Source organism: Dermacentor variabilis, chromosome 6 (assembly GCF_050947875.1).
Source record: "Dermacentor variabilis isolate Ectoservices chromosome 6, ASM5094787v1, whole genome shotgun sequence".
In the NCBI taxonomy this organism is placed as follows: Eukaryota; Metazoa; Arthropoda; class Arachnida; order Ixodida; family Ixodidae; genus Dermacentor; species Dermacentor variabilis.
The window spans coordinates 11153513-11164566 of record NC_134573.1 but is presented as its reverse complement, the minus strand read 5'-3'; the positions used below and the strand labels follow the sequence as shown (position 1 = coordinate 11164566).

At 48.4% G+C, this 11054-nt stretch overlaps 1 protein-coding gene across 1 annotated transcript; it reads left to right on the top strand.

Moving 5' to 3' along the window:
- The first annotated feature begins 1877 nt into the window (after window positions 1-1877).
- Window positions 1878-9730, top strand: LOC142584546 (uncharacterized). The gene is made up of 4 exons (XM_075694650.1): window positions 1878-2417; window positions 8190-8323; window positions 8882-9020; window positions 9578-9730. The coding sequence occupies exons 1-4, from the start codon at window positions 1878-1880 to the stop codon at window positions 9728-9730; spliced, it is 966 nt and encodes a 321-aa protein (XP_075550765.1).
- Window positions 9731-11054: the final 1324 nt, after the last annotated feature.

The window sequence follows — 11054 nt, the reverse complement described above, 5'->3', positions numbered from 1 at the left end:
CTTTTTTAGTTTCGAAACTGCTCCTCCCAAAGCGGGCGCGTTTGGCGCCTAGGCAGTGAGATGGCGCTGCGGTCAAAGTTTGCGCTACGCTAGTCACGCTGCCGTGCAAACAACGCTGCCGACGCTGCAGTAGACGTGAGCATTTTCGTCGCGTTTTCTTGTCGAGTGGTTCTGATTTTTTCCCTGTAAGTGTGTGTCCATTATTTTGAGTAGTGCGCAAGTTGCGCTTCAGCAGCTTTCGGTGTGTGGTATGATGTGGTCGGTGTGGGCGCCCATGTGACCTGCTTGGGACCTGCAAGTATGCAAGTAGCGTGGGCTGCCGCTCTTGAATGCCAGATTTTTTTTTATTTTTAGCTGTCAGAAGGTAGGTGGTGCGTGTGATTTATTTTCGTTACAATGTGTTAGGACTGAGCAACCAAATGCCAACGTGTTTCGTGCCGGGTGTACCAGCCGGTACCGGCGCAACACAGAGAAGAGGCACTTCTCTCCGCCAACCGATCCGCTTCTCCTTGCAAATTGGTAGAGAGCGATACCCCACGCAGACAAAGTGTTGGGGAAAACATCCAAATTGCGCGACACCCACTTCGAAGAAGGGGACATTGTGAAGTCGTATAAACCTATAATCAACGGAAAAGTGATTGAAATCGAGCGCGGAGTAAGGTCTCTCAGTAGTGATGCAGTTCCTACCGTATTTCCCAATCTCCCGCAGTACTTATCCTCAAATCATAAACGGAGAAAATCTCCGGAAAAGAGAGCAAAGGCGCGATAACCTAACTCAATTCCAAACGAAAAGTATTCCAAACTCCGGACGTCAAAATGGCATGACTGTTTCTGCATATGGGGGCGGGAACCTGCGACGTTTTTCAATCTGCCCAATCAGTAGCCTCCATCGTTGCCGAAAGCATGTTTTGCTTGTTTTTTATTTGCAAAGGGACCGTACAGCAACTAACATTTAGATATAAACGCATAATAAATAAACAATTGTATGTCGCTCGCAATAAACTTCTTTTGTAATCTTTTGACGAAAGATAAGTTGAAGCGTGCTTGAAAGTAAACACAAATATTTAAATTTTTCGATTCATAGCCACACATGTTCCAATTCCGCATCCAATCCATTTCGCTACGCACACGTTAAGATGGCGGCTACGTCAAAACAGCTGATCAGTTCTGTGGGCCGCACTTGGTGTATTTTTGCCCGTAACGCTGCCCGATTAGATGAAATTTCGGCGTCCGAGATGTACTTTCGCCCGAGAAGAATTTTGGAAGCTGTGAACATCATGGTGACTGTGCAAACGTAGTGCTCGGTGAGTAAACACAGCATTCTTTCTTGTGCTTAATGACTGAGCAGTAGCATCTGAACATCTGTGGTGGTCGCATGGTGTTCACTTTTGCTTTTATTCACATAGGATACGGAAGAATTGATGAAGGCTGGAAGGCATCTCAACAGATAGCTGGTAAGAAAACTGTGATAGCGCAGCACGTCATGCCGCATGTGTACTGGGCGGGCTAACTGCCATGATCCATGTGACGTCACATAGCGATATATATATGTACGCCAGCACTGAATAAACTGATTCCATTCCCGGTTTGGCTGCGTGATGACGTTATAACAATTGGCGACGAGGGTCTTGCATACCCACGTAAGCGACGGCCTTGGTCCTGCACGGGTGGACAGGCACGAACGGAAGCAAGCGAGCGGAGTTTTCGTCCAGCTTCAAGGCGCTGCACGTGCTCCCGGAGTACGGCACCGCCCACCCAACATTCCTGCGGAGGAAGTACTCGGCCACAAGGAACGACAACGGGGCTTGGAGCTGGCAGCACGTCCAAGCAAGGAAACGCCAAACTGATGAGTAACGGATATATGTACTGCTGTCGAAATGCCGCCACTGGGAAAGATGGCCGAGTTCGACCCGAAAACGCAAAAATTCGAGTCGTACTTAGAGCGTTTTGAACATTTCTTAACGGCTAATGATATCGCCGACGCAAAGCGCCTTCCCGTATTTTTGACAGTCATAGGACCAGAGGCTTACGAAGTACTGAGAAGTCTTGTTGTGCCGGCAACCCCGGGAGAAAAGTCGTACGCAGAAGTTAAACGCCTCCTGAAGGAGCACTACAGCCCCAGGAGTTCCGTAATAGCAGAACGATGCAAGTTCAACCGGCGCGTACAACAGGAGGGCGAAAGCGTGGAGGTGTTCATCGTGGAACTTAAACATTTAGTCAGGAAGTGTGACTACGGTGACTTTTTGCAAGACGCCCTCCAAGATAGGCTGGTTGCTGGCATACGGAACGAAGAGACCCGGCGTGCCCTGTTTGCTGAACGAGAGCTGACATTTGATGGCGCTTGCAAAATCGCCCTGGATAGAGAACTAGCGGCGCGAGACACTGAACAACTGCGGTCAGGAGAACGAGAGGCTCCGGTGCTAGTCGTGAAAAGCCGACCACACCAGTATCAGAGACCAGCTAATCCTAAGCATGTCGAAGCCCGCAAGAACGAAAAATGCGCAAGATGCGGCAGGGGACACTCGTCGGAAGAATGTTGGTACAAAAACTTTATTTGTCGCAAGTGTTCGGCTGTAGGTCATTTGAAAAGCATGTGCCCAGTTGCTAGAGCGAAGCCAAAAAACATGCATGCGCTCGAGTGTTCTGACGAGGACTCGGAGCAGGAACTGTACCATGTCATTAACGCCAACCAATCATCTTATGTAGTGAGTGTGGAAATAGAAGGGCGTAAACTGAATATGCAAATTGACACGGGAGCGGCTGTCACAATTGTGCCGGAGCAAGTGTACCTGTCCGAATTTTCACACGTAAAATGTGAACCTTGCAAAATGGCGCTTCGCACGTATACTGGGGAGCAAATACAGCTAAAAGGGCAGTGTGACGTGGTGGTTAAGTACAACAATCAGTGCATGACTCTACCAGTGATTGTTGTAAAAACAACGGGAGGAAGTTGCCTGTAATAATGGGGCGAAATTGGTTAGAACGTTTGAAGCTTGACTGGCTAGAAATTGGCCAGATTGCAGTTGAAGACAGAGTCGCGGTGCTAAAACAGAAGTACCCTTCCGTGTTTTCTAAAAAGCTGGGGACAATACAAAACTTTGAAGCAAAGAGTGTTATGAAACCGGGTACAGTTCCTGTATTTTGCCGTGCTAGACCAGTTCCGTTTGCGTTGCAGGAAACAGTTGAGCGGCAGCTGCGAGAACACGTGGAAACGGGCATGCTGCGTCCTGTAATGCGGAGTGACTGGGCTACCCCACTTGTCACAGTTGTGAAGGAAAACGGCAGTGTCCGGTTATGCGGGGATTACAAGACTACAGTAAACCCCTCTCTCAAAACAGATCATCACCCCCTACCCAGACCGGAGGACTTGTACACTGCCTTAGCAGGAGGAAAGGTGTTCAGTGTACTAGACCTTTCTTCGGCGTATCAGCAGCTGCCACTCACTCCGGAGTCACGACCATTTTTGACAGTAAACACTAGTCTTGGGTTGTTCGAATTTCAGCGCCTTCCTTACGGGGTGGCAAGTGCACCCGCTATCTTTCAGGCAATGATGGACGAGGTACTTCATGGCATCCCACATGTAGGCTGTTCTATTGACGACGTTATCGTCACAGGGACAGATATCGGCGACTGCCAGGAGACACTAGAACGTGTCTTGCAACGCCTCAGTGAATACAACATCACGCTTAACCTGGATAAATGCCGTTTTTTCCGAAAATCGGTTACATATTTGGGTCACACAGTGACTGAGCAAGGCATTTACCCTACCGACGCCAAGAAGAGCGCAATCTTACAAGCCCCCGAGCCCACTACAGTTACAGAGCTTAAGGCGTACTTGGGTATGTGGAACTTTTACTCAAAGTTTCTCAAGAACGCTTCGACTGTAGCAGAGCCGCTTTATCGGCTACTTAGAAAAGAACAAAAATGGTCGTGGACAAAGGAGTGCGGCACCGCGTTTAAAGATACGAAGCACTTGCTAACAAGCAGCAAGGTGCTCACATTCTATGACGTCAAGAAACCGCTCGCAATGCTTTGCGATGCATCGTAATATGGCTTAGGAGCCGTTATCTTTCACGAGACGGCTGAAGGTGAAGAAAAACCAATTGCTTTTGCTTCGCGTACACTGTCGGAAGCAGAAAAAAAATACGCGCAGTGCGAACGCGAGGCCCTGGCGTTGATCTTTGGCCTAAAGAAATTTCACCGGTACCTGTACGGCCGAGAATTCACTATATATACAGACCACCAGCCACTGCTTGGGATACTAGGGCACGATAAGCGTATCCCGACTATCGTTGCCGCGCGTATGCAACGCTGGGCTTTAACCCTCGCAGCTTACAGGTACCGGCTGAAATTTAGGAAAGGAAAAAATGTTGAAGTGGCAGACGCCTTGTCTAGGCTGCCCCAACCAGGACCGGTGAACGACGAGTCATCAGATTGCATGTCAATCTTTCAGTGTCTCCCGCTGACAGCAGAGGAGATTGCAAGGGTCTCGAAGCGAAGCTTAACTCTATGCCGCGTGGCACAATATACGCTAAACGGGTGGCCTAGACAGCAGGCAGATGAATTGAAATCTTACTATGTTCGCCGCGATGAGCTGTCACTAGAGCAGGGCTGCGTGACGTGGGGCGTAAGAGTCTTAATTCCGGAGCTGCTGAGGGACCGCGTGCTAAACATGCTGCACGAGGAGCACCCTGGCACCAGCCGCATGAAAACGCTAGCGAGGAGTTTAGTATGGTGGCCAGGAATCGATTTGGCCATTGAACAGTACGTTCAGCGGTGCAAAATTTGCCAAGCAGTTCAGCCAGCTTCTCGGCCGGTTCCTCTTCACCCTTGGCAATACCCCGCCTAGTGTTGGTCACGCGTACATGTAGATTTTGCACAGAAGGGTACGAACGTGTTTCTGGTATTGGTCGACTCATTCTCGAAATGGATCGAAGTATGGCCGATGTCCTCAACCTCTGCACAAAAAACATTGGAAAAACTTCGGGGTGCTTTTGCCGCTTATGGCTTGCCCGAAGTATTGGTGAGTGACAACGGGCCACAGTTCACCTCAGAGGAGTTCGCAGAATTCATGAGCACCAACGGTGTAAAACACGTTCGTATTCCGCCTTATCACGCAGCGTCCAATGGTGCTGCAGAACGAACAGTACAAACCGTGAAAAAGGCGTTACTGAAACAGGTGCTCGAGCGTGAGGCCTGGGGTAAGCAGCAGACAGTACAGGAAAATATTGATAGTTTTCTGATGGCCTACCGGAACACACCGAGCAGTGTGACAAGCAAATCACCAGCTGAACTATTTTTGAGGCGCCAGCCACGCATAAAGCTTTCACTGTTCCAACCTGATTTTGCAAAATCCATGCGAGACAAACAGGAAAAACTAACAGAGCAGCGCGATTTGTTTCGTGGGCAGGAGCGCAGCTTCGTGGTGGGGGACCCGGTGATGGTGAAAACTGTGCGTGGTGAACGCGTTTCGTGGGAAGAAGGTGTTGTGATCCAAATTGTCAGTGCTGTGACATATATGGTGAAAGTGCGCGATCAACTCCGGTTCACACACGCCGATCACCTGCGTCCTGGACATGCTGACCCCGGCTCGCGGAGGTGGGTGTAAAACAAACGCCACCAGAAGGGCTACCGGCAGACGACCGCACTCCGACATCAAGACAACCGCAGGCAGACCAGGATGGTCCCAGTTCCCCTGGGACGCCGGCAGACCCCGATCGCAGAACAACACTAGAGCACGACGAATCAGTACCGCCACCCACACAGCAGCCTGTACCGCAAGACTTGGCGGAGTCGCACGTGCCAGCGGCGCCAGCTGCACCCAACTCGGAGGAACAGCCACCACTACGTCGGGCTGCTCGTGTGCGCCGGCAACCGGACTGGTTTAGATCTGAGGACTTTAAGTAATTTCCTCTTAATTAGTCAGGTGGTAATGTTAAATTGTTTATTAGACTGTGCCTAATCTTACTAAGTGTTATTCTAGTTAGCTAACCCATGTATTTATTTCAGCGGGAAGGAGTTGTGATAGCGCAGCACGTCATGCCGCATGTGTACTGGGCGGGCTAACTGCCATGATCCATGTGACGTCACATAGCGATATATATATGTACGCCGGCACTGAATAAACTGATTCCATTCCCGGTTTGGCTGCGTGATGACGTTATAACAAAAACGTTTTCTATAAACGATCATAACTTATCCGAATGTAGGCCCTGATTTAAATCGAAGGTGGTCTGTAACAGAGGCTCTTTTTTTTCTGTCACACACGGCTGCGCAGTGATAGATTCCCCCTTGCTGGCGGTACAGATAGTTCTGCTGGATATGACTTGCACGATAAAAAATTTCTTTTGTTATTCAGTTGTGTTAAATTTGACGTAACACTTATGTCGTGATAAAATAACACATTAAGTAAACGTAACCATTAGTGATATCTGAAACGGTACGATTTGCTGGTATTAATTCGCTGTGGTGCGGCGAAATTTGAGAACAAGAAGAAGAAATGGCGGCGGCACCCAAAAGCGCACGCGTTTCGGCGGCGCAGGCCACCATGCTCATCGAATTCATTGAGCAGCATCCATACTTGGAGAGAGGCACCACAAGCCTCTCGCCAAGTATGAGTGCTAAAAAAAAAGCACTCTGGGGGGAAGTCGCCGCGGCGTTCAACGTGATCGGTCCGGCAGTCAAAGCAGCCCGGCGCTAGCGCCTATATTGGGCCCGGCTGTGCTACGACTGTCGGAGGATCGCGGCGCAGGTGGGTGCCAGCCCGCGGCTATAGCAACATCTTCCGAACGTATAAGCTCACAGTGTTCATGCATTTGCAGGAAAACGAGAGGCGGAAAGCTGGGCGGCTTGGAGGGCCGCGTGCTTGATGTGCTTGGGCGAACTGGCCCATGTTACGTTTCGCCTACGACGCGCGGTTTAGCCGGCGCGGATGCAACGGACGCCGGGGCTTCGTTCAAAGCGGCAGACATTTTGGCCCGTTCGGCGCCGCCGCTACGCCTCCCTGCCAAGCGCGTCCAGGCATGTTCCAATGCCACGTGTCTTCATGTGCGTGTGTGAGTGTATGTGCGTATTGGTGCCCACGCTTGTCGAAGCGCGGCAGCCGGGGAGAGGAGCTCCCAACAACTGTGAAGCAAGGGGGTCCGAGCGGCGCCGACACGACGGCTGCTCCTCCTTCTCTTACCATTGTGCCCACGCTTGTCGAAGCGCGGCAGCCGGGGAGAGGAGCTCCCAACAACTGTGAAGCAAGGGGGTCCGAGCGGCGCCGACACGACGGCTGCTCCTCCTTCTCTTCCCATTGTGCCCACGCTTGTCGAAGCGCGGCAGCCGGGGAGAGGAGCTCCCAACAACTGTGAAGCAAGGGGGGTCCGAGTGGCGCCGACACATCGCTGCGCCACCTTATCCCATTGTGCCCGAGCGGCACAGTCACGTGCTCGTCTATAGAGGGGTTCCTTCTTGCCCTCAACTGCGAGAGTATAAAAGCAGCTGCCCCCGGACGCCAAGAGGGCTCCGATTTCTTCTGTTGAGTAAAGTGCTCTCCCGTCTCTCTACTTCGGTCAACCTGACCGCCAACTCTTTGCGATGTTAGAATAAACAAGTTGTTTTGTTGTTACCAGTCTACTCATGCTTTGCCGGGACCTTCGGATGCTTCCAGTTGTACCCCAGGCGGCCAGGCCAACGCTACCCTTGGGGCTTGCGACCCAGGTGCAACAACGGGCGTCAGCGCCGAGTTCCCAACAACTCGTGCCATCGGTGCGATTACAACACCCAGCTTCCGCTCCTGCGGACTTTTTCGCCGACGACGCCGAGGTGCGTAGCAATTTTCGTTGCTATGTGTACCGATTTGGGACAGCTGCACCGTTCAGTGGTGGTGAAGATATTGCCGTTGTGTGCTTCTGCGTGTTTTCTTACAATTCAGCACACATGCTAGCACATGATATCCGTATTTTGCAAGAATGGAAATGCTGCCCCACTGCTGTTAAAGCAATGCTGTTAAGAAACACCTTGTCATGGATTGCATGGTTCGTTAATCCGTAAATCATTAGCAACGAGTTGTCAAAGCTCTAAGTCACTAGCATGCCACATGCTGCATTAAGAATTTTCTGACTGAAAAACTATAAGCGAAATAGACATTGCAACCAGTTGATGGAACTTAATCACATTATATCTACTGTTCTTTATTGTTCCAGCAGGACACTTCCAGGGACGAGGGGCGACCTGCTGATGTTCTGATGCCCCCTGCTCCACCAGCAGCTGCCCACGTGTCCATTTGCACCGAGCCGGGCACAAGTGGCACTACACGTAAGGCACTGCAGCAGCTATTGCAATACGAACACATCACTCATGTACACACATCATCATGTGTGTACTGGATGGAATTATGTACTTAATTTTCACGTGTTTTGTAACTTATGCTCGGTTTTTCTTAAAATGATGTACAATAAATATGTGTTTGCCCACCCCTTATGCAATGCCCCTGTGGGGCTTTTAAGGTAATAAAATGAAATGAAATGAAACGAACACATCACTTAAAGCAACAAAGCAGTATCTGTTAAAGCCTTTTAAACAGAAATTATGTATTTCTATTATTTACATCGCAAAGAAAAAGTGCCCGCCTAAATGTCACTGCAAAATGGAACAATATTGTGTTCGACTATTAATAGCATTTTTGTGTAGCGTACAAGCTTAACTTACTATCAGTGTAGCATTTTATAATGGTGTAGTGACTTTTTGTTTTTGTAAATTTACTGTTCATTTTGTGAACGCGGTGTTGCTGGAATTGTTTTCATGGGCTTCCACCTGATAATGAACCAGTAAAAACTCTACGCAGGGCGGAGCAAAATTTTTCTATCCTGTTTACTGATCTTATTCAAATCGGCAGCAGCCCTGCAGGCCACCTCGGCAACAGCCCCTGGAAGAAGCGGCCAGCAGGGGAGTCGAAGAGTATGCGCAGGGGAGCCGAGGCTACTAACGCGGAGGCCACCAACTTACACCAGCTGCTGCTGCCGCAAACTAGGCAGGTACGTACAACTTAACCAGGTCATTTTTAAGAGGGGATTAGTGCGCATGGTAATGTACGTTACAACAAGATTGTACATGAAAGGCATATGTAGTCATTGGGCTCATTGGCTCATGCGCATTTATACATCTCCTATGAGGTGTTTTTTAACGCATGTTACGGAGGCAGAGACCTCGTCAGGCACTCACACCTTTAGTCTCTGACACCCGCAGGATGATGTGATTTTCCTCCAAATAAAAACTGACCGACTGACTGACATAGCAACTTACAAAACATGTCCATGGTTGCATCTATCACCACAGCGTGATCATCTTTTGTATATCAATTCAACTAGTCACCAATACGGCCTTCTTACAGGCGGAGGTGGCTTGGTAGGATTTGCTACTTGTAACATGTTTTTAACAGAACAGGCTTTATCAGTTTGCACGGCCATTTCTCATGCCATATGTATACGATCTCACTGCCCTCAAGACCTTGCTGAAACTATAACACTTGCAAACAGTGAGAAACAAACATTTACATTGCATAACCTGTAGCTGAAGTAAGTGAATTTAGCAGCTGGTGGAAGAGCTCAGGGCGTCCCGCGTGGTCCAGCAGCAACTGGCAGCAGAGATGCGCAGTTTGGGGGAGGCCACTGGCATCATCGCGACCACGCTACGCCAGCTCCTGGCTGCCCTGGTGCATGGGCTCCACGAGCCGCCTCAGCCATGAGGGATAGGGTCTCTTTTTTTCCCACTCCCCATATCATCCTTTAGTGCTAAAAGGTACAAGTGTTGCCTATCTTTCCGTTCATATCACCGCTGCAGCATGGAACATGGTGGTGCCCACACGTCCTCACAAGCTGTTGTGACGAGTTGTAGCCAGCCTTTTGAAATGATGTGCAGGTCATGCGTGACCATGGCAGCTAAAGTTGATAGTGCTGTCATGTCACTTGAAACACGAATGCACGTTTTTTTGTATGTTGCACTAAAGGATGATATGACTGTTTTCCGTACATTGCTGTCCCTAAGTCATATTTTTTTCTCAAGTTCATTTTTGTCATGTGCATTTTTACTTGCAGTTCAAGTTTGTCCAAGTGAGGCATTACAAATTATATGTCGAATTTTCCCAATATTTTCGTTAGGTGTTGTTTACTTTTGTTTTGCTGTTTCTGTTATGTTTGAACGTGCACTGTTTTTCCAAGGAGGATGTACACTATGGAATAACTTTTGTGTTAGCTTCAACATTGTATCGCACACCTATAGGTGCACTTAACTAGAATGCTGTGATAACTGGAATTGAATTTTCATGCCTTATGTCATGTTTGCAATGTCAAATCTGTCGTGCCTACGGATAGGAAAGTGGCCGAATTGGAATTTTTAACACCAAGCGCGTGTTACTTGTGGTAGCTACTGTGATATTTCAGGTGTCCTTACCTATGATAGCAATACAATCTAGTCCCCTTTGTAGTTAAGCACAGTTTGTGATATACGTAACATAGCCATCGATGTGGCAACTATTTTGACATTCATTGCCAGGCTGCTCTTCCAGCCGTTGTTACATAAAAGACCATTGAAGTGCCAAGCATTTTCTCACTTGTCGTTCTTTAAAAGCATGTGACAACTGTTTTATATTGTGATCTTATTACGGTACTAGTCATTGAAAAGAAACTCTATTTCATGCTACAAACATGTTGACTACGTAGCAGACAAGACACATATTTCTTGCTGTGAAGTTGCTGGATGAAGATAAATGGTTGCGCACGAGCTTAAAAAAATCATCATTATGCTCGTGTCATATTTATGCGATTTAACATCTGCCAACAGCCCATTGGTAGTGTACTGCGTCCCATGTAGTGAACATCACACGGCTATTTTGTCCCCATGAAGTCATGCTCTGTGTACTTGTCTGTCATTTGCTTTGATGAAAGATGGCATTGAAAATGGATGACATGGTTTTATTTACAATTTAGATATAAATAAACGATTTTAAACAATGCAAGTGGCACTTGAAATATATATATATATATATATATATATATATATATATATATATA

Coding starts and splice junctions, on each gene's coding strand:
- LOC142584546 (XM_075694650.1), top strand. CDS start 1,878: ATGCCGCCACTGGGAAAGATGGCCGAGTTCGACCCGAAAACGCAAAAA. Junction 2,418..8,189: donor CAGGAGAACGAGAGGCTCCG/GTGCTAGTCGTG, acceptor TTATTGTTCCAG/CAGGACACTTCCAGGGACGA. Junction 8,324..8,881: donor AAGGCACTGCAGCAGCTATT/GCAATACGAACA, acceptor TCAAATCGGCAG/CAGCCCTGCAGGCCACCTCG.